The 24,012-nt window shown below is 45.1% G+C and overlaps 1 protein-coding gene across 2 annotated transcripts in view; it reads left to right on the top strand.

Moving 5' to 3' along the window:
* The window catches only part of LOC144130231 (uncharacterized), a 96,608-nt gene that overhangs the window by 65,880 nt on the left and 6,716 nt on the right, over positions 1 to 24,012 (top strand). For both annotated transcript variants that reach the window (XM_077664208.1, XM_077664207.1), the window contains exons 4-7: positions 5,053 to 5,101; positions 8,516 to 8,619; positions 21,611 to 21,690; positions 23,659 to 23,881. In XM_077664208.1, the coding sequence (XP_077520334.1) occupies positions 5,053 to 5,101; positions 8,516 to 8,619; positions 21,611 to 21,690; positions 23,659 to 23,881 (456 nt within the window). The remainder of the gene's footprint in view (positions 1 to 5,052; positions 5,102 to 8,515; positions 8,620 to 21,610; positions 21,691 to 23,658; positions 23,882 to 24,012) is intronic.

Below are 24,012 nucleotides of genomic sequence, written 5' to 3'. Positions count from 1 at the left end.
ATAATAAATGAAAATCTTAATCAAAATTCATAATAATATTTCATAATAGTAGTCGCACGGCAGCGGCTTTTACCAACGGTGTCCCGGACTAGGGACGAGATCGGTCTTCCCGTAACCGAAGCTTTTCTGTTTATCAATGAATATTTTCATCATCATCATGTTGCATCTTGCGCACTTTATCCATACTCCGAGCACTGCCTTGCCTCGTGCTGCCTGTTGCCTCTGCCTCACTTTCGTCTTCTCATCCTTGCGGCTTGCAGATTGGTCCAAGCAACTGCACAGGAATCTTCAATACCTTCTGCTGTTCTTGTGATATCTTAACTGTCTGTGAGAATTGCGCAGCCTTTTCTAGCGTTGTCTTTTTTTCATAGCAACCGCCCCTGGTGACCTTGTTTTCCGAGGGTTCCCAAAAATTTGATGAAGAAGTATAGGTTCCGCCAGGTTGCTGAAATCACAAGTTCGGTCTTTGAGCTGCTTCTAACTGGAAAGCAATCCCGATATGTATTCCCCACCCTGCGCATCATTTGGAGTTCTGGTCATGCCTCCCTTCCGGGCAAGGCGAGCGCGCACGCGCTTGCCCGAGCTGCTACCTCCCGGACGCTGTCGACTGAAGCCGAGGAGGAAGGAGATGCAGAAGGCGCCTTTGTGGTTCTGCACACTAGCACTGACATCACAGAATGTTATCTCACACAAATATCACTGCCTCCGCCGCACCGAACACTAAGGCCGAAGCTCTGGCATGGCGTCAACTTCACACTAACACTTAACCTCACCATTATAATAAATACTTGTTCTTCGCCACCCTCTACCCGGACAAATCCCCAAGCTACCAAGAACATCGACCTACACTGTATCATTCCGTTTCGGCCTGCACTACATCACCCGACGGCGTACCACCCATAACCATCCCAACCGCTTCCTCTTGGGATAATGCCGTCATCCACGGAACCAACCGACCAGCGCCGGTTCATCGAGCGTGGCACTAAAATAGTGGTGGAAACGGGACGCTGTATTGAGAGCCCAGACTGAGACCGCTCTTACCGGCACGAAGCCGCAAGAACCGCGACAGCTACCCTAGAGTGACTGCAGGATCGCAGTGGTACATGGAGCCCTAGACTGAGAGCTCCACTCAAGAACACGAACGAGCACAGTATAGTTTTATAATAAACGTTTTCCTCCTCCTCCTCCTCCTCCTCCTCCTCCTCCTCCTCCTCCTCCTCCTCCTCCTCCTCCTCCTCCTCCTCCTCCTCTTTGAATCCTGCTGCGGAAGGTGAGCTCTTCGCACGCTTATTTGCTTCGGGAGAAAGGTCTTTCTCAATTTACTCAATGACTGCGTCGAAAGCCTCGTTCTCGGGTGCGTAGCGTTGAAAGGGGCTCGTGCTTTTATAGGTTCGGGGCTACGACGTGGAGGAGGATGTCTGCCGTTTGTTTCTTGGAGCGCAGCGAATCTGTTTCTGTGGCCAGGAGATACAGCTCGAACCGCTGCCGAAAGCGCTTACAGTTGTGCGTGGTACAGTTGAGCTGCAGTTGATCGGGCAGGTGTGGGTTTTCCATTGCTTGAAAATGTCAACGTGGCCAGCTACTCCGCTTTCGACGCTTAGTATTGTCTTTGGCTGCAGTGTGCCGGCCGTGCGTGTGGCATGAACCTCAGGTGGCCAAGAAGGGAACTAGAGCTGACTTTATTTTCACAGTGTCTATGTAATTTTATACTTGCCATATGCCCATATGCTCAGACTTCGTAACACTTTGCAGCAGAATAGCGCAGTGTGACCACTAAGCTTCTTAGTTCAAGGAGTTATAAACCGCTTTCGCTCCAACATGACCAGTTATATGACCACCAGCCAGGTGCGTTGTCATCCCCTGAACAGAGAATTATAATTTACACTGCGCGGCGGCCAAAACGAGGTGCTCTAATGGCGTGAGGTGCGCGAAGTGATAGCGTTAAAAATGCACCGATGCCTGCAAGTTGCCGGATGCTACCCCGGACAGTATATAAAGGCAACGGCGATCCCCAACGTGCATTCCTCTTGATCATCACCGGCAATGTTTTCGAGCACTTGAGTTTTCCTCTCAGAAACACAATTAACTTGTTTCCTCCTCCGTGATTACGAATACTTGTTTTCGGTCTTCACGACTGAAATATTGCAGATTTTAACCTCCCGCTCTTTGCCTGGCCCCAATACCGTGGCGGCAATATTGAGGTCTTTAAATTGACTTATCGGGCAAAATAACGGCTAATGAGCACAAGAAAACTGAATTCATTTAAAAAAAATTAGGATATGAAGTCAGTACAGTACACTTAAATGAGGCCAATCGCATTTATTTTTATTTGTGAGCGCGTCGTACCGCGATAGAAAGAAGAATTTGTGAGAGAGTGGTCTACATTTATTAAGAAAGCCCCATGTCGCTTGGTGAAGAAAGCGGCGGACAGCTGACGGACGCGTCAGCACTGCGAGGCAGCCGTGGAAGTTAACTGCAAGCGCTCCGATCTCGTCGTCTTCTTCACATTGGCACGTGAGGTGGTGCTACAGGGCCCCCCTCCTTGACCTTGGGTCGACATATATAAAGCTAAAGATTATAGACAAATGAAAAGTGGAGGATCAGAGTGATGTGGCACTGTGTACTATTTACGCATATAGATAGAAAGTCCGCGTTCAAGTCGTAGTTCCATGGCTAATCACGAGAAATCAACATCAAAGTTCTGGAGGTCGGCTCTGTGGGTACCGCTGTGCTGGGAAGCGCTGCAGCAGAAGTCGTTGTGAAGGCGGGATCGCAGTCAGAATATGTCGGAAGATGGAAGGTACACCGGAGTAGGCAGTCGCTGGCGTGGGCTGTATTATGCCTGGCAGGTCGGGATGTGAAGTCTAGCGAACAAAGGCTGGTGAGATAGTGCATGTCTAGATTTCTGGCCGTGTTCACTCCGCGTTTGCGGCAGCGGTGCCGCAGTGGCTGAAACGCTGCGAGTGCCACAGCAGTGGAGGTCCTTGAGATGGAGATATGTGCACGGCATGTGCATGGCTGCGAATGATAGGTTCCCTTTGTAATTTGTGTAGTGAAAAGTGTCGGCTATGGTCGGCACCGCTATCAAAGAATGTGGCGACACATTCGGTGGGGCGTAGGACGTAACTTCGCGTGCTGCAGGATACAGATGACAGAACACCTGGATCGGGCGTTGGCTTTGCTGTGGAGACTGCTGCACGGCGGAACTAGCCTCTGGAGCTGTCAGGCCACCCGCCGCGGTGGCTCAATGGCTAGTGCGCTCGGCTACTGATCCTGAGTACCCGGGTTCAAACGTGGCTGCGGCGGCCGCACTTCGATGCATGCGAAGCGATAAGGCGAAAGTGTGCTGCGCGATGTCAGTGCATGTTAAAGATCCCCAGGTGGTCAAAATTATACCTGAGGCCTCCAATACGACCCCTCTTTCTTCCTTCTTTTAGTCAATCCTTTATCCCTTCCATTACGGCATGGTTCAGGTGTCCGCCGAGATGTGAGACAGGCACTGAGTCATTTTTTTTTCAATCTCTGTATGGTAGGAAGCGGTGCAAGGCCCTTCCGTTGTTAAATATTCCACATTGCTGCTGCGGTTTAAAGTAGGACCCGTTGGGATACAGGAGTTCATAGACGTCTCGCTGCTGTGCGAGAAAACCTCACCGGTTAAGGCGTATGACTGTGGTGAGGGGTGAGGGTATTGCTGCGAATCCGAGGTCACCAAGTCCTGAGACGCACATGGCAACGGATCTGCTATGATAGTACGAATGGATTGCGTCAGGATGCAGAAGGATTTGCTCCGTTTTGGAAAGCTCAAAATGCGGCTCTCGTCCGAGAGAGATACCGTAGTGCCTGATGACGGCCGCTTTGAGGTCATCGTACAAGGTGGGCCGAAGAGAAGGCAAGGTGAGGCGCTTGAACAGTGCATCTGGAAGACGCTTCTCGTCAAACTAGAACCGGATGGCTTCGCTTGCGGCACCGTGAGTGTAAAATTGGGACTTGAGGGTTGCGAACAAGAGTTGGGTGGTCGTTGACGTAGAAAGGCGCAAAGCGGAGCAGCTCAGGGAAATCAGTCTGAATGCAAGGGTTTAGATTGGACTCGCCTTGGCGGGATGGGGCCCAGTGTGACGTCGCCATGGCGGCACAGGTAGCGAAGGAATGGCGGTGCAGGTGTAGTCGGCGTTGTGCTTGCCTCGAATGTCCTGAAGCCCGGGTTCAGAAGTTGTGGGAGACTGGTTAACATTTATTGAGAAAGCCCCATGACGCTTGGTGAAAAAAGCGGCGGGCAGCGGACGGAAGCGTCAGCTCTGAGAGGCACCCATGAACGTATTTATTCTTGACTCTTGAAGTTAACTGTAAGCACTCCCAATTCATCGCCTTGTACACGCTAGACGTAAGCTGGCCTACAGATTCGTTGAAACAAAAGGTATGTCTTGTTTGCGACGGCCGGTAACTGCCCTGCCTTAACAGGGGCAGATAGAAGAAGCTTGACAAACATGCGACACTCAGTCCTCAATTTACTCGGATTGAAAGTATAGCGTGTGCAAACCATTTGTGCATCCTGAACCTCTTCGCTAACCACAGAAGAGAGAAAGTAGCTGCTCTAACCAAGAAACAACAACACACTTATTACTGAGATAATTTATGTGATCTTATGATGCCCTAGATGTGGGCGCGTAAGTTATGTATGCAAAAAAGGCACATTCTCTGGCATGTATACCTGCTGTAGAATTTGAACGTAGCGAATCTGCGATGTGAATGATGCTTTAATGATGCAGTTTACCTCAAATGCAGCTCTACTAAGCACAAGCAAAGCTAAATGCGGTCAGTATATCATTTTCTATGGGCTTTATGTACCATAAAGTAAAAGTTTGGGCAATGTTAAAAACTTTAAAGATAGATTCAGCATTGGCAGCTGACATGCTACCACCTGGCCAGGAGAACGTTTTGAGCTCAGGAGTTGAAGGGGGCCTCTCGGCAATTGCACTTTATTTCTTGTTGATATTCTAACTCATCTACATTGCTAATCTGACGTTCTTTATTTTTCTTGTTCTTCTATTGCAGGCCATATATAACGATAAAAGCTTCGAAGCCGTGAAACTTGATTTTTGGGGTAAGTATTTTACCTATTACTTCACTGCCGCCAACGCAAACGTTATTACAGTTTTTAAAGTTTTAGCTTGATCCTTATCGTCTATTGTTGAACTCTCTGAGGAGTGCTGACATGATTTAAAATACGGATGTTTGCATGCGGGTTAGCTCGTGAAAACATTTTTATTCACAGCATTGCATCCCATATTGATGGTGTTGTTGAACTGTTTTCAGTTACTGGCGAACAGGTGGAGAAAACAAGCTACGCTGTGCTCATCTGAATGTGGTCAAAATGAAAAGTCTAAATGAGGAAATAGAACAAAAACTGGCAGCGTTTTAACGTGGTTAAACAGAGTAGCCGTGCGAAAGCATGTGTTTAACCTTAATGGCTGATGGTGTAGCTTTTTTCGGTCGTCGGCACCTCTGATGACGATGTTAAACAGGTTGAGCTCTGATCGAGGTTAACCTGATCTAATCTTTTTGCACCACAGATGGAAGACGAGGATGTGCAATGCACAGAGCTTGAGTGTGTTGCCGTTTAATATGAGGTGTGACCGGCTGCGGCGATAGCCTAGTGCTCTGGCGCAGCGGCCTGCGAAGCTGATTTGTACGCGCCGCCGCGGGTTGGACTTGGCGTCGTAGAAATTAATTAGTGCGAAAGCTCTCATACGCTCACCAGCACCGACCAAGACCCTTGACATCTTTGCATCTTAAAGCAATACCTAACAACAGCAACACCACGCTAGGAGGTTAAAAAATAGACTACATCAACATCAACGACTGGGAATCCAACACGCGGCGGCGCGAACAGATCAGCTTCAAAGGCCGCTGCACGAGAGCCCTAGGTTATCGCCGCAGCCGAACGTGCCTCGCGTTAAACTGCAGCAGAATCTCACACTGTGCATTGCATATCGTCGTCATCGTGGCCTGGACGCTAGCTTGCGTTTATTACTAGGATACAACTAAGTCGTATCACACACGCGCCGACCTTAAGTTTGCATTACAAGTCCTGTTTTTAATTACTTTCATTCCAGACACCCACGCTTGACTATTGCGTGAAGTGGGTTTCTCCAAACAACGCAATCGCCGAGACGACGATGAGTTTTCGCTGAACGCGAGCACTAGCGACATCGCATAAAAGAAGAGTGCATGCTAGATTTCAATGAGAACTTAACGTTCTTGCGGCATTTGAAACTATTCCACAAACATTAGCAATTATTGTACACTTGGCTAATAATGTCGCTTCTAAATGGTTGTAGCGAGGCAGTTTCGACAATAGATTTCACTGGTGACTTATGGAGACCTGAGTTTTTTTTTGCGTCTTAAGATTGTGTGAATGCAGTTTTATGTGTTTGCTTAACTCCGCATTTCAAGTACCGTTAAATAAGACGTAATAATTAACTTTGTAACTCAGTAACATAACCTAATCTTCTAATGTCACTGTGTACAAAGGGGTAATCGGCAAAGCATGTCATGCAGAATAAACATAAGAGGAAATGTATGTTTTATACTTCAAGAGGACAGTGGTCCGAAACTTGAACCACGCTGGACGCCCGACGTGACATCTCCGCAACAAAAGTTCGTTCCATTTAAATGCACGCACTGTCTGCTATAGGCTTCTAATATATAGATTTCTAGTGCACGATTTTTCAATCTATCGCAACGGGATTTAGAATATATTGAAATTGACTTTGCCGGTCGGTTCAGCGGAAAGGTTTACAATTACGAAGAATTATGAGATAATGAACGTGCAATTGGCTCTTATTTTAAAACGTGAAATTTTTCATGGTATGAAGGTGAGAAAAACTAGTTTATAACTAGTAACTTTTTTGTTAGCCACTTCTGTAAGTGGGAACATGTGAGATTTTGTAGTTGTTCGAGAGGGCACTTGACGTGAAGAATTTCGTCTATATTACTTAGAAACATCTCTAATGGTGTTAAGCGTATTACTTTAGAAATAGCTACGGTGTGCTGTGTGGTCATGTTTTCTTAATAATGTTTATTAATGTTTTTTCACGAAGTTAACTGTACTCAGGTCCAGAGGAAAACTGTTATACCCTAACGTACTGTATCTCTTAAGCGGTCAATACAATTTGTGTGCGTAAGTGCACGACGAAAGCCATGCTGAGAATCATGGGGTCGCTGCGGAGAGCCAGGAAAAGATGGCCAGTGCAGCAGGCTTCCTGAACTTTACTGTTCTTGCTCTGCTTGCACACACAGCACTCGCCGCTGATTCTTATTTTACAGCGAAGGTTCTACCTCATGACCAAAGCTGAGAGAGCCAATTCATCGCTGAGGCTTTGACCTCGAATAAATTGATAAGATAAATATAACTGGGACTCGAATTCGAACCCCAGGGGGCGCGAAAAGACAAGCTTCTACCACGGCAGTAACGCCTCGTGTTAAACTGCCACACACGCTCGGGCTGTGGATTGCACATCATCGTCTTTACTAACTCGATCTGCCGTTCGAAGAGATCACGTCAGATTAGCCGCGGTCAGAGCTTACCCGAAGAGTAATATCGGCGCCAGACTTACCGACCACCAAACACAGCAAAATAAAGAGCCAATCAGACTAAACACATTGCTATCGCTCGTCTACTCGGTTTAACTACGCTAAAACCCTATGAGTTGCCTCTCTTCTTCAGAGCCTCACCAAGGCGGCAGTCGCGAACACTGGTCTCGGTGCCTCCGAGGTGCGGCGAAGTTGGGTGCTGCAGGCAGAATCACAACATCATGGTCATGAGCCAAAACGAAAGTCGAGAGGCTATGCATGATCATTGCGCGAAAGATTTTTGCAGCAAGACAGGGCTGATCACTAGCCGTGCTTTTGGGTGAGTCCTCGTAATAAAATTTCGGCAATAGAGGCATTCGAACCTCTGCCCTCTCTTAGGCTAGACGGAGGCTTCACATGTATGCTAAGGATGCGCAGCAAGTTTTTTTTTGTTTCAATTTCGCGTAATCTTAGACATTCACGAGTGTTTGCAATTACGCGAAATCATTAAAAACCAGCAGAACCAAGTTTCATTCTTTGAGCAGCAGCGTTCGAATTATGGTACTGGGAACTGTAAAGCGTAAAATGTGATTCCGGAGAAGACTGCTTCCGTAGCCCCACAAAACGCATACGCGTAAAGCGCGCGCCACCCATAGAAAATAGCTCTATAAACTTTTTATAAACTTCTTATACAGTATTGCCTTCCTACGTACATTTTAATTTCTATACTCACTGTCAATATACCATGTTTTTACATAAACGTCTGCTAAAAGTGTATTTCCATAAATCTATATATGTCTATATACTGTGGATAGAATTTATATTCTCTATATGGTAGTCTATGGACTTGTCGTCAGAAAGCCGATAACCTCAACTGAGAAAGTTCCATGGAAATCAAGAAATGTTTGTAAAGGTACATCCCCGGTACATGTATGCTGCGCAGGCTGTAGCTTCTCCCACGTAAACCAATCAGGCGCACACAATGTTCGCTCTACCCATTTTTGCGACGACGACTCCGGCTCGGAATTCCCAACGGACGACGGGCTGGTAAGTGCTTTGCACCGTTCCTTTTTGATGGCCAATGTTCTGAGCAGCCAAGTGTGTGATTTAGAACCCTCCAAAGCACAGTGGGTTGTGGGATCACAGGTTCGCAACATTTTTTTTTTGGAACTGTGCGCCTTTCCGTTCTTTAGCTTAGCAGGGGTATTGTACAAAAAACGCTGGTAGCAAAGTACGCAAGGCTTCTTACAGGCGGGTTATCGGAGGACAGAACAGAAACAAATGGAAGCAAAAACCCGAAGCGGCTACGCATAAGATGTAAGCAGGGCGCATTATCCTCTATGTGACTTGTTTCTTTCCCTCCTTCTTCAGCTTCATCACAGCGACTTTGAGGTGTTCGCCGAGAGGGACACGGCTGCTGCTATGAGCCTCTTCTCATGAAAAGTTTTCATAGATACTTTTTTTAAATTATTAGTTCAAAAACGCCTCAGGCGCGCTAGCACAATAATTTACGAATTGATTTTCATGCCCTGTTAAGTTGATTTGCTTCATAAAAACAGTTTACAATCTTCGCTAATCTTAGGGGGAAACAGGATGTGATGTTATTCGTGGGTTGTAACCACGGTGTAAGAATAACCTACTCTTTGTAACGAAGGAATCTTCTTTTTACAGTTACCTCAGATGCGGTGCACCTCTTAGTCTGGTTGCACAAGTAGCACTATGGAACGAATTGCTTATACCGAGAGTGGTATAACAAACTTATAAAGAAACAGCACTCTGAGATAGGCACCTCAGCATTGGAAGTAAGCGATACAGCTACTGAAGGGGATAGTAAAATAACTTGCAGATTACGAATAGGTGGACGACCATTTTTAACATTATCTGCGATAAGAAATGGCCAGTAAGAGTATTCCTCAAGAGGAAAAGAAAGAACAGCTGTATCTTACCAGGGTTCACCTGCGTTGCAAAAACGTGAATGCTACGGAATGGGTTCGATTTAAATGAGGAACCGCGAAGGAAGCCATAGAAAAGGGAATCATAACTCATAGTTAATAGGGAGGACGGAAGCAGTGTTGGTCAGCAGACAAACTCGAGTTAGAGATATTCTAGTCAGAAACAGAAGCTAGCCAGGATGGCTAGGCACGCCATGTGCCCAGCTATCTCAAGAAGGCTCTGCGAAGGTGCAAAAAGGAGAGAAACCTTCACTCGCCAGTTATGTAGCAGCAGTTGAGATCCTAAATTCAGGAGGCACCAGAAGACTGCATAAAGAACGTGTCACCAGCGACTTGGCCTTTTCAGTTTGAAGGGTTGAAATGACAGAAAATAAGTGGACAAAACGACCTCCGAACCAACCCAGCGGCGCGGTAGATAAAATTAAGGCCATTCAAATTGTCAGAAGAAGAACTCAAAACGAACTGCGTTTACTGCATATTCAGCAAAATTGTCGTCAAACTGTTGTAAACGTTGTCGCAACGTGGTAAGCAGAGTAAGTGGAACGAATGACAAACATTTCGAATTTGTCTCTCAGAAAGACAGACAGCAGAGAGAAACATTTGGCGTACTTTTTGGCGCAAGCTGCAGTTTATCCAACTTCGGCACATATACAGCTGCATTCTAATTTGTTTCTTTAGCCCCTTTAACCATCACAACAACCCTCGGCCAACACGCGCTCATTGGTAGCCGCAGGATCTCAGTGCTGTTAATCGTCGTCGTCGTAAGGAATATTCTGATGCTTGTGCTTCCAGATGCTTGCTCGCGAACAGACGCAGGGTTCATACAACTGAGCAGGCTCAGTCAACAGATGGCAAGGGTAGCCTATGTCGCCAATCGTGACTTTTCGTAGCCGCCAGAAAAATGTGCAAGGCATCGAAGCGCGTCTCTAAGGCCGATGGAGAGCAGACGGGTGATATGGTGGCCAATTAGAGAAAGCAGCGCGGGCCAGTGCTAGCTCTCTCCAGCAATAGGAACACACCAACATAGAAGTTAAAGGGAAGCACGTTGTGTGGCTAGAACAAGCAGTTGATCTGTGGGGCCATTGACCCCGTGAAAGCAGCCACGGTCACCATGCGTGCTATATTGCTTGCAGAACAGTAAACAGTCGAAGATGGGGGCACCTACAGCAGTGGTTAAGCCTGGCCGACATCTGAGTGCGACTACCACCATTAATGAGCCTTCCGAAAATAATGCCGCGAGTCTGTGTACGGATTATTTGTTCACTCTTCAAATTTGCTGGCACGCAGTTTTATCGCTTCGTTTGCAAGACGCGACCAGATTTATCTAGATTAATCGCATCCAGGTGGACCTGATTCAATGTCGTTTCAGATTGTTGTTATACCTTTGGACGCCGTATCCAGAAAATTCGCTGTCTGCTTTAAATTGAGCACCGCCGGGAGCGGCGGGCATTCGGTTCGACGACCGCTAAGCACGGTTTGATTGATTGATTGATTCAATTTTATTTCTCTACATTCATACAAGGCATGCTTGTGAAGACGTCTGGATCCCTAGCTAAAAGCTAGTTGGGATCCATGCAATTCAGTTTCAAAGAAAATTGCAGGCATAACTAAAATAATTACATACATATAAAAGCTCATGAAATTAGAAATACATAAATGGGTACATAGAGCAACAATATTCAGAGCACCAAGCCTCTTTTACATACGCATACAAACACAAAAATACATGAAAAGAAAAAACGCTGGCTTCACTCGTTGTTTATAATATTTCTTCAATGACTCAGGAAGAGTTTTACTACGTTTGAGTTCACTTGGAAGTTTGTTCCACAGCTTAATACCAACATGGGCCATCCTTCTTTCTCCATAGACATTTTTCGTTTTCGGAAGAAGGAAATTTCTATGAGTGGCGTTGCGAGTGCATAGTGGTGGGATACAGAATAGCGATGAGTGTAACGGGTAATTGTCTTTAAGGCATGTGTGTATTGTCAAGACAGTCCTGTATTCAAGTAATGATTGTAGTGGCAGTATATCCATCTGTTTAAAAAGAGGAGCAGTGTGGGCGTTGTATCCTGAATGTGAAATGAATCGAATTGCCCTTTTTTGCAAGGCCCTAAGTGGTTCCAAATAAGATCGGTAGGTGTGGCCCCATGATTCAATGCAATATGATAACTGGCTTTGAAAAATTGAGAAATAAATAATTCTGAGTATGTCATTACCAAAATAATCTCGGCATTTGTACAGTGCAAAGCATGCTGCAGCTAACTTTTTACAAAGCGCCTGAATGTATGGCTTCCAGTGTAGGTTCTCATCTAGAATTATTCCAAGATAAGTTATGCTATTGACAAGTGCAATAGGTATTCCCAGCCATTGCACGGAAGGCAGGTTTTCATGTATGATTTTTCTGGAGCTCCTAAATATTGTGCATTTTGTCTTATTAACATTTACACCAAGTTTATTTGAAATAAACCAGCTGCACAAAGTTTTCAATTCTCGGTTTGCGGTGCTAATAGGTTCCGTTGTAGATTCATAAGCACATAGAAGAGCAGTGTCGTCAGCATACATAAAAACAGAGAAGTGTATGAAATGCGGCAGGTCATTAATATACAAGGAAAAAAAATCGGACCAAGGACTGAACCCTGAGGCACACCAGCCGTAACTGTTTCAATGTCAGATTTTACACTGCTAAGTTGGATCATTTGCCGCCGATTATTGAGAGAACTTCTGAAGAATTCTAAACTGATACCTCTAAACCCGTAATGCACCAGCTTTTTCAGTAAAATTTCGTGATCAACAGTGTGAAATGCTTTCTTGATGTCCAAGAAAATTCCTAAGACTATTTTATTATCATTTAGGAAAGTGTTGATCGTGTCTGTTAGCGATATGACGGCCGTACCAGTTGATCTGTTTCGTCTAAAGCCGTGTTGTTGAGGAGATAGGAAGGCTTCTTTCTCGAGAAATATTTTCACTCTCTTTGCAACGAGTTTTTCAAAGACTGTGTTTATGCAGCTTAATATGGAAATTGGGCGGTAATTCTCAACGTGGTTACGGTCACCATTTTTGTGAATCGGTACTATTCTAGCTAGCTTAAGCAGATCGGGATAGGTGGAGGAATAGAAGGCAAAGTTGAAGATTTTTTCGAGTGGCTCGCATAAGATATCAATGCATTCCTTCAGCGCAATAGAGGCAACGCCATCACATCCAGTAGATAATTTCGATGGAAAATGAGGAGCTGTATATACAATCTCATCCACTGTAATATCATGGTATGCAAAGGTCACTACAATGTTTAGCGGAGGAGGGAGGTACTCAGTGCAGGGGCAAGTATTTCCTATACTAGCACCAATAGTGGAAAAATATACATTGAACGTTGTAACTAGATTTTCAATGGAGATCCCCAAGATTTCTATGTCAGGCATAATAAAACGATTTGCTACGGGTTTAATAACAGAGTTAATGATCTGCCACGTAACTTTCGTACTGTGGGCATTTTTCAAAATTAATTGGGAGTAATACTCTTTCTTGCGGGACCTTATGGCAGCAGTAACTAAGTTTCTTGCTCTCCGAGACTTTACTAAGTAATATGAATTACCTCGCTTTTGTTTACATTTGGTATGCCAGTGATCTTTTTCCTTAATAAGTTTCAAAATAGCTTGTGTCATCCAGGGGCAGATAGGCGTGCTATGGCATCTTTTGATTTGAGGTGTAGAAGATTGCAAAACTGCCGTGGTTAGCCTGTCATTAAATTCTTGGTATAGGTCATTTACATCAGCTGAGTTGATCAAGCTAAAATCTACCACTTGAAGACATTCCCTCAACTGAATAACATCGATGCTGCAGTGGGGGTCAGATGTTTTAGCCCGGGCAGCTTGTTCCAGAGGAAAAAATATCGCAACAGGATAATGATCGGTAAGGGATGCTTTATATATGGAGCTCAAACTAGATGATGTGTCGAAATTGCAGAGTATATGATCTAATGACGTCGAAGAAATTGGAGTCACACGTGTAGGGCCTATAACTACATTACTGAAGCCATATGACTGTAATAAGTTAGTATATACCACACTGTTAACACTTAAACAGTCAATATTTAAGTCACCACAGATTAATACTTTGACTCTTAGATTAGATAAGTTCATGAGCAGCGATTCAAAATGGTCAAAGAAGAGCGATAGAGAGCTACTTGGAGCACGATATACGACAGCAATTGTAAGGTTCATACACTGAACAACCAAAAAATCAAAGCCAGCAGAATATGAATTTGTCAACCCAGGAAGAAGCGAGGAATGCAACGATGTTTTCACGTATAGGCCAACTCCACCGCCTCTCGTAGAAGTTTTTCTACTACAGGAAAAAAAATTGAACCCTTGGATATTGTGGAATTCCCCTTCATGTAGCAAAGTTTCAGAAACGGCTACGTAGTCAGACGTAAATGAGTGCTCAGCCATTAGACAGCAGACATTATCTATATTCTTATTCAAGCTTCGAACATTGCAATGAAGCAGAGAAGCACATGCATTTTTTTCATAAATTGGTTTGCTAGATGCACACTGTCCATGATTTACGGTCGATTTTGGTTTAACAGATCAGAGCTAAGTCTGCCTCGGAACGGATCTGAATCACGTTCGAGTTCTCGGCCTTCCTAGCAAGGATCTTTCCATTAGTGACCCAGGTGAACTTCCAGCCCTTTTCTCGCTTTCGTGCAATTGCTTTTCCAAGCAATACCTTATACTCAGGACAGAGGTGCTCATTAATATAGACTGTGTCTGTGCCTTCGTAGCCAAAGTCTACCGGAGACAAAGTGATCTTTTTCACTGCGTATAGAATTCTACTACGCACGGAACGAGATGTGAGCCTCACGATCACGTTTGGATTTTTCTTGTCCTTTCCGGGTACGCGATGAATCACATCAATATCAGAGCTGGATATTGGAACACCACGCGTTTTACCAAACTGCATTATGGCGTCAGCAAGTTTTTCGTAAGTTCTGAGGGGTAGTTCTTTGATTTCGATGTTCTGTTGTCTTGAATGCTGCTTTAACTCTACCATCTCAGTTTTTGCACTCTCTAGGGCTGCTCTAAGATCGTTGTTTTCTGTGTCTGTTGTTCCCGCTTCGTGTCTTCTACGGTGAACTTGAATTCTTCAAATTTTTCATTTATGAACGAAAGCGACTGTTTGATGTCTTGCACTTCTGACACAACGTTAGCTTTGTGGTCGTCAAACTTTGCGGAAAGTTCTGGGAGCATCTTTGCTACTTCTTTAATAGTTGATGGCTGTTTATCACCCATCTCAAGGCAAAAAACACACACACACACCGCAGGGCAGCTCAGGAACGCGCTCGGGAAAAACTCAGGAAAAGAACGTACCTGCGCAAAGAAATCAATTCGGTCAACGACGTAAGGTGCCGAGGCGCGTGTGCCTGAGCTGCCCGCAGTTGTGATGAGGTCCGGGAACGCAGCTTGCTTATGTAGGCTTGCCCCAGAAGTTCACGCCCGCTTGTTGTGACGTGGTTCCGTCCTGTTCCGGTCTTGTGATTGCAGCTTCCACCCCGCCAAGTTGGTAATGGATCCAGCTCAAGGTGACGAAGTTATCGCACAGCCATGAAGATGGAATTTTCACCGAGCGATGAGCAGCGATCTGCGCAAAGAAATCAATTCGGTCAACGACGTAAGGTGCCGAGGCGCGTGTGCCTGAGCTGCCCGCAGTTGTGATGAGGTCCGGGAACGCAGCTTGCTTATGTAGGCTTGCCCCGGAAGTTCACGCCCGCTTGTTGTGACGTGGTTCCGTCCTGTTCCGGTCTTGTGATTGCAGCTTCCACCCCGCCAAGTTGATAATGGATCCAGCTCAAGGTGACGAAGTTATCGCACAGCCATGAAGATGGAATTTTCACCGAGCGATGAGCAGCGATCTGCGCAAAGAAACCAATTCGGTCAACGACGTAAGGTGCCGAGGCGCGTGTGCCTGAGCTGCCCGCAGTTGTGATGAGGTCCGGGAACGCAGCTTGCTTATGAAGGCTTGCCCCGGAAGTTCACGCCCGCTTGTTGTGACGTGGTTCCGTCCTGTTCCGGTCTTGTGATTGCAGCTTCCACCCCGCCAAGTTGGTAATGGATCCAGCTCAAGGTGACGAGGTTATCGCACAGCCATGAAGATGGAATTTTCACCGAGCGATGAGCAGCGATCTGCGCAAAGAAATCAATTCGGTCAACGACGTAAGGTGCCGAGGCGCGTGTGCCTGAGCTGCCCGCAGTTGTGATGAGGTCCGGGAACGCAGCTTGCTTATGTAGGCTTGCCCCGGAAGTTCACGCCCGCTTGTTGTGACGTGGTTCCGTCCTGTTCCGGTCTTGTGATTGCAGCTTCCACCCCGCCAAGTTGATAATGGATCCAGCTCAAGGTGACGAAGTTATCGCACAGCCATGAAGATGGAATTTTCACCGAGCGATGAGCAGCGATCTGCGCAAAGAAACCAATTCGGTCAACGACGTAAGGTGCCGAGGCGCGTGTGCCTGAGCTGCCCGCAGTTGTGATGAGGTCCGGGAACGCAGCTTGCTTATGAAGGCTTGCCCCGGAAGTTCACGCCCGCTTGTTGTGACGTGGTTCCGTCCTGTTCCGGTCTTGTGATTGCAGCTTCCACCCCGCCAAGTTGATAATGGATCCAGCTCAAGGTGACGAAGTTATCGCACAGCCATGAAGATGGAATTTTCACCAGCGATGAGCAGCGATCTGCGCAAAGAAATCAATTCGGTCAACGACGTAAGGTGCCGAGGCGCCTGTGCCTGAGCTGCCCGCAGTTGTGATTTGTGATTGGTGTTTGCTACGTCACCACCGATTCATTCTGTTCTCTGAGGGCGCAAGTCAGCCTACAAACTAAACACAAGTCAAACCAGATGGATGTTTTTGGCTTGTTCTCTAGCGTCCTCTCTAATCGAGTTTCGAAATACACCTTTAGATTTCGTGTAGAGTTTGACCCCCAAAAATACGGAGCACTTACGGTTGGCGAAAGAAGCAGATTTGGTGTTTATTTCTACACCAAAAAATACGGAGCAGATGCGGTTGACAATGGGAGCAGATATGGTGTAGATTTTTAGGCCAAAATTACGAAACACTTTCGGTTAGCAATGGAAGGTTTCAACCGCGGTGATACGCTGAGCGGTGACTGCGGCGTCGCGTGTTTGCCAGTGCCAAGATTTCGCAACGCCGGCATCCAGGGGGTTATAGGTGATGACAGTGGTTTTTTCTATATGACATTTTTGTTCCTTCTTACAGTGCTACTAGAACTGCTTACGATATAGACAAAGCGGTGCTAGCTCGTTAATCACACAAATAAGGTTCGAATGCGCTTTGCAATCAAGGAAGAAGCCCAATCTGACCTCAATGAAGAGATATACCAACAAGCCCCGTTCCGTCCATATGGTTATGAAGTAGTACTGTAAGGAACAGGGCAAAAACGAAGGATACAAAGTGCATCGGACTGCTGTCTTCACCGCCTTTTCCTGGATGCCTGCGTTGCACGATCGTGGCGCCATGCGTACACACGATGTCGCAGTCAGGTCGCAGCGTATTGCCGTACATCGCGGAAAAAAAACGAGACCAGCGGCGCGGCAAGGAAACGTCTTTAATCTGACTCCGCTGTGCATACTGCACTTCTGTAAAAAATACACAAACCATGGCTGCGGCGCTAGCCGAAAGTATCTTGACGGGGTTGTCCACAATGGGCAAGAAAAGCAGAGTTGGGGCGACGGCAGGCAATGAAACTGGAAACAAGACCGTCGTATTACATCTACGTACAAAATTCCTGCAACACATTCTTTTTTCTTCTTCTCGTAAAAGTCTACCGTCTCTTCACTGTGGTCCGAAAACCGAATTGCTGAAGTAAAGATCCTGAACGGTGCGCAAGGAAGTCGCTTGCGGGCAGCTCCACATTTGACAAATAATGTTTGCTATCTCTCTGCCCTTAGACGTTTAGAAAGAACACTTTTGTATATTGTATGCTTAAAATGATTTCATTACTGTCATTTAATTTTCCAGTCCTTAATAGACCTTTTTAAAGAAAATTTTTCAATGCCGTGCTCCACACCCGCATTGAAAATATTTTTGAGTACTATTTTCATCCAGTCTATGAGTCCTCAAAGTCGCAATATAAAAGGAGAAGGATTCGCAGTAAGGATGCCACAAAAACTTAGCATATAGCTTGTGTTCCGTTGTTTTATTTTTGGAACAAAAATATAGTTCTTGGATTTTACCTTCATAGTGCAAAGTAGCTGTGTATGTTGGTTTGACGTTTTTTTTTCCCAGACTGCTGTTTTAAAGCACTTTAAAAAAAATTGCTACTAGCACATCCTCAAAACAATGTTCGCAATTTCACTTCTGCATGCGACATACATTCATTCAATTGGATGCTTGAAAACGCTGAATTACACAGACCACTGTTAAAAATAGCACTGATTTTTCATAAATTTCAATTACTAACTTACACACATACGTGAAATATTAACAGCAGCAGCATTAAGAGCCTGCTTAACTGTGGCATGTCAAGCTTATTCAATTGAAAAGAAATTGAAGAACCCCCGCAAAATAACCAAAATGTCATGAAGACCTGTAGATTACAATTTCGTTTTTTTAAATGGCGGACAATAAACAACTTTGGAGCCACAATTCTTGGACATATATTAGAAATAGGGACCAACTTGCAATCTACACCTAAAATTAATCAAAACGATATAATAGCAAATCTTGAAAAATCAAGCAGAGATGACTTCAAAACTTCTTCGCTACACTTGAGGCTAACTGGTGCACTCATATAAGATTAGCTAAAAAAAATTTTAAGCACCAGATAATTCCCCGCGGCTAACTTCAATTGGCAGACTTCAAGATGCAGATCTACAAACTACAGTAAAAGAAATACTAGACAGACATCCTAAATCAGCCCACTAAAGCTAGTGTAAATTATCACAGGTATCCAAACTTTAACTTTAGTGTTTGTTCTTGAGAAACACATAGGACGAACATAACCTTAGAAAATGTAGAAAATACATTCAATTCAACACACAATCACATAAAACATCATAAAACTAAACTTTACACACTGTATAGAGACTTATAATCTAGAGAAAGTTTGTGCCCCGAAAATTATGTTAGCCACCAAATTTAAGGAGCCTGTCGCCAATAAAGTGCGGCACTCATAACTGATATGGAAAAATTAGAATACAGAAACGCATGCACACATGCGTTTCAATCTGGCTAACAAGTAATGACTAATGTTGAAACAAGAAATTAGTCAACATGGTATTACCTTGACTGCGGGCACTACAAGCAAAGAAGGAACACATGGCCAAAGGTGAAAGAGATAAGGGCACAGGCATTGTGTTTGATCGGCAGAAAGGCATTCATGACCTTCACTTTAGGTCGAAGTGAAGTTAAATTGCAGAAAAGTTCCCACGGCAACTGATCAGACTTAAGACTAGTAACTTTCTGAGTAAATAAGCAATTGAATTTCTGAAGATCGGTGTCTAAGCGCATTTTTGCTTGAAAACTGAATTGTTCACCAAATTATTCATCACTATTAATTTTGTTCTAATTGCAGAATATGTGAAAATTCTAGCAACTGCATCATGTGGCAGAACGGGAAAACTATTACGAAACAGAAAGAAATGACATAATGCTAACAGTGCTCCCAGGAAGCGGTCCGAGCTAGATGCAAAAGGATAAAAACCATGATTAGCCCCTGCAAGGACAAGAAACCAGTGGGATGATAATCCTTAGGGTCAACGAACTGTTGCTGTTCCTGTTTGTCATGTCTTACGATGCCGCCACGTAATGCAAGTACAGCATTTGTCAAAGGTTAAAGCCCAAGGAATTTGTTTTGAGCCTTTTTGTGCATCGCTAGCATTCCAGATCTCTTGATGATACAGAAAATCTTGCCCTGACCACCATGAATGTTGGACGTCCATGAATGCTCAGAGGCCACATTACATGGTTTAGAAGCCGAACCCTTTGACTCTTTACATTTGACAGAGGCTAACCATCAGTTTTATCACAGATTCATGCTGATATCATGAACAATACTGAAAAACTAGACATATACTATATGTACAGGCGGATAGAAGAGGCTGCTGTGAAGGAAAGATGAAGTGCTTTTTTAAAAACTCATGAGCTCAAAACCATAGGAGCGTGGTTTATTTTAAGCCGAACCTCCAAAAGCACTCTCTGAAAAGGTCAGCAGACATAGTTCCTTATTTATATTTTCCAAAAAGAACACCCAGAAGGTTTCAAACAGCAGAAACCCCACAGGAGCGATGAGGCCTTCACTACAAGGTGCTGGCCAATGAACAGGAAAACAGCGCCTTAATAGTTGACGAATGCTGTAAATACTTGGTCCTGCAAAATTAGGAACGAAATATCACTGACATTACTAACACTTGCAGAACTGCAAAGAAATACTATCACATTTCAGATACTGTAGAAGCTTGGACAAGTTGGTGTGACATTGTATTTCAGGAGCGCAGGGGACAAAGGACGAGGCAAGTGCAAAGACACGATGCTGAACTTAAGAAGTTGAACTTAAGAGCTGTAAGAAGTGCAAATTGCCAAAATTAAATCAAGTTGTAAGTTCAGTGCCGTGTCTGTGCACTTGTCTCGTCCTTTGTCCCCTGTGCTGCTGAAACACAATGTCGCATATCAATATCATGCACATTATGACTACACTATCCTAGGGATGAATTCATGAGGGGGTGGGCTCCCCTGCCCAAAGTGAGAAATTTTACATAGAAAAACCATGCTCAACCAAATTTTTTCATGAATAAAGCCAAAGAAATGCAAGGTCCAAACATGTCAGTGGCCAATTTTTAAAGATAAGGGTAACCAGGCTAATGTACTTAGAGCTATCAATACTGTCTAGCTTCCACTTCATTGCCCACCACTATGTGTAGGAGGCCTTGGCGACAAGTATTGTACCAAAATCTTTTCATTCATGATTCGTTATTATGGATGAAGCACTTAGCGAAAATTTTGCTTGGAAACCAAAGTGTCCATATTACACAGGCGGGACTGTACATATGCTTTATCCATCCGAGCCATGATCACATTTAGTGGGCCACCACAACTCTCCAAAACTTAAACAAAGTGCTGCAATGGACTCCCTACTAAAGATTCGAAAACCATATTCTAGCTGTAAGACATCTGAGCTGCTCAATCTAATTCAATTGCAACCAATGGAGCAACAGCGTAACTGTAATTCAACTAGAGGCTAAAGAAAGAGTGGTGAGCCACTGCCCACAAGGGAGCGCGATACAAAGTGCGTATTCGAAAGGTACAGCTGCACACGAAAAATTTACCACTCTTGCTTTTTTCGTGACATTTGATACATATGGCAACTTTTGATACATATGGCAAATTTCTACCACCTGGCGACCTTTAACGTGCACTGACATCGCACAGCGCACGAGCGGTATGTGTGTTTCGCCTCCATCGAAACGCGGCCGCCGCGGAAGGGTTCGAACCCGGGTACTCCGGATCAGTAGCCGAGCGCCCCAAGCTCTGAGCCATCACGGCGCGTGGCCCCTCTTCCCTCATATAGTATTGAGATGTTTACCGAGAAGTGAGACAATTACTGCGCGCGTGTCGTTTTTTCGAAACGAGTTCTCGATCTTTTTTCCTGTATTTTGCCGTCGTCGTTAGCAACATCGAAGGACGTTGACGGAGACAACGGCTTCGCGATCCCTGCGCCTGAGACTGGCTAGTTACATTGCAGGATGTTTCAGTGCCATGCCGCAGTGGACTGAGGCACCGGCGAGCGGAACGGTTCTGCTCCCGCCGGCGCGGGTTCGAATCCCGCTCATTCTTGTCAGGGTTTCCAATATTTTTGATTCTGCGGGGTTGGATGCGAGTCGTCGCAAAACGCCTAAACGGGCTCCTAGTTCTATCGCCGAAAAAGATGCATTTGCAGTAACTAGACGTAGTGTATTCTACTAGGCAAGACTGGATCCTGTCCCAGAATTTCCGACGACTACTTTGCTCACAACAGTTTTAATATGTCTGGTGAAGTTCAGTGCCCTAATATTGTCTCTACAAAACCGTTGCTACGATCTACGCAGGACAACTTTCTTCCCACGTTCGTGCGCTTCGACGTGGGAAGCTACTTGTTATACACCGGAATCTACCAAGGGAACGGACCGTAAGTGCCCAAACTTCATAAGAACGTCATCATATGGGTAACTGCTCTCAGCGCAACTTCAATCTCCGAGTGCATCTCAGAACGCAGCTCTTAGGCACCTGCTCCGGGGCTGAGCAACGGGACTCGCAGTCACTGGCGTAACCAAGCGCGGAGAGCAGCGCAGGTTGAGAGACGGTGATAGTGAAGAGAGCGCGAAAAGGAACGCGGAGGGGGGCGGGGGGAACTGTGGTGGTAGTGCTAAGTACCATATGCGTTCGATCACCTACGATTCAACTAAGCAGCTGCGCTCAGAATTTGCATTACCGACAAGCGTAATCGTTGCTGAACCTTTTAAAGGGTGCTTTACACTTACTGTTAAAAGAGAAAGGACATACTGGTGAAAGAGAGAGAAAGGAGAAAGACCATTCAGCTGTACATTAAGAGAAGGTTGGTCTATACTTGAGCTGAAAAATTATGATCGAATATTGCCTGCGTGATCCTGCCTTAGCCTTTCTCGGGGATCTTAGAGCTGATTAGAAAGTGCTCAATGTTCCTGCACGATGTGTTCAATAGTCCGATACAACGCAAAAACAAAGCACCAAATACCTTGAAAGGAGGCTCTGCAGTGAATGGCATCGACCAATTCTGACGACGAAATGATTAACTCCGAGCGAAACGACGCAGGTGAATAAAAAATGCCTCCGTAGAATGGGGTGAACTGCAGTTAAACATGTTAAATGGTCTCCTCCGGAGACTGGAGGGCCTCTGCTGTTTGACGCTTCGTTTTCGGATGCAATCAACTAAGCGCTCTTTGCGCTTCAACTAACTATTGCAAAGTTATGGCCGTGCGGAGCACAGCTGCTGGTTAAAAGGTTTGTATTTTATCATGGGGCAGTAAAGAATAGCTGCTCCTTTTGATCGGAATGAATTCAAGCAAATCGGCTCTTGTGTTAAAGGACACAGTCATTTATGGCACGACCAAGCATTCGGGACGTAACTTCGAACTACAGTAGCAGCCGAAAGCATATTTAGAGAATTTGAGAGCGGATTCTTTTTTTTAAGAAGCGGTAGCTCTTTAGCAACTCCTGCGCGCTATCTAACCATTATCTGCTCTCGACGCTCGGGAGTTCAATAACGTATGTTCCCGAGACATCAATCTAGCTTGAGCGATTTTAGGACCCCTAGAATTCTTCTCCAAGACATGCGTATGATATACAAATTTCTCGATTAACCTAAAGAAAGCCACGACCGTGAATTGAGGTCGATTAGGTTCCTGCATGCGTCAATGTGCCTGTCCCTAGGCCTCCCTAAGTGATTCTTTTGATTTAAGTAAGGGGGAGGCCACAACTTTTAAAATAATAGATTGCTGTAATTTGCCATCTATTCAGATGCAGTTCATGACAACATTAAGATATTTACACATCGCCGCAAGGACACGGAGGCAGTCGGGCACACTGAGGCTGTCAAACGACTTTCGTAACTTGTGCCTAAAGGTAAAATATTCGAACTGAAATGCAGGAACAGTAAGTTTGGAAAATGTGTATCATGGGTGCCCGTATGGCTGTGGTGTACGCCATGCTCAAGTCCAGTGTTACGTAAATCCTGCAGTTCAAAGCATGCATTTCTTTGCGAATATTCTCCAGGATCTCAAAAACACCCAAGGATGATTACGATACGCACAGCGTGGTGGGGTATGCCCTGGTGGAGGTACAGGCGATATATCTCCCCGCCTGTAGAACCAAAAACAATAGGCCAGTGCAGCAGCAGTAGAGAATAATGGAACACTGATCGAACGAACAAACAAGTAGTTGGTATAATTACTCGCGGACATATACATAAATATTGATTCAGCTCTTTGAAATTAGTAGTCACTTTGACTTAGGCAAAGCGTACTTATGCCGTGCGATATTCGCCAAAAATCTTTTTGATGTTCGGACAAATTTGCCTGGTGTGGCGTGCGTTGCCTGTCTTTGTCTGTTTCCTATTTAGGATCAAGGTACACAAACCGCACGGCGCTGTTCCGGACCTGCAAAGTCCTCCCTACTCAGGCCGATACGTGAGGGTTGGCGTCAGAGTTACGACTAGACACTTCGTGTTCAACACAGACTACGGAGGCAAGCCAGTCGTAGTACCTTTCAAAGACCTACAGATAAGCGGCTTCCATTTCGTGCCTCGGTTCGAGAAAAATTTTAACGTCAGACACGTTCTCATTGTAAGTGCTTTTAATACTTCTACTCGCATTGTCATTTTTTATTTTAATATTCACAATATTGTAAATCCTCACCGCAAAGTGCTCCAGGCTGTACGATGTAAGGAGAGTAAACTGTTTTTGCCTTGTCAGAC

The sequence above is a fragment of the Amblyomma americanum genome, chromosome 4 (genome assembly GCF_052857255.1).
Source record: "Amblyomma americanum isolate KBUSLIRL-KWMA chromosome 4, ASM5285725v1, whole genome shotgun sequence".
Taxonomy (NCBI): domain Eukaryota; kingdom Metazoa; phylum Arthropoda; class Arachnida; order Ixodida; family Ixodidae; genus Amblyomma; species Amblyomma americanum.
This window is presented reverse-complemented; position numbering and strand designations above follow the sequence as displayed.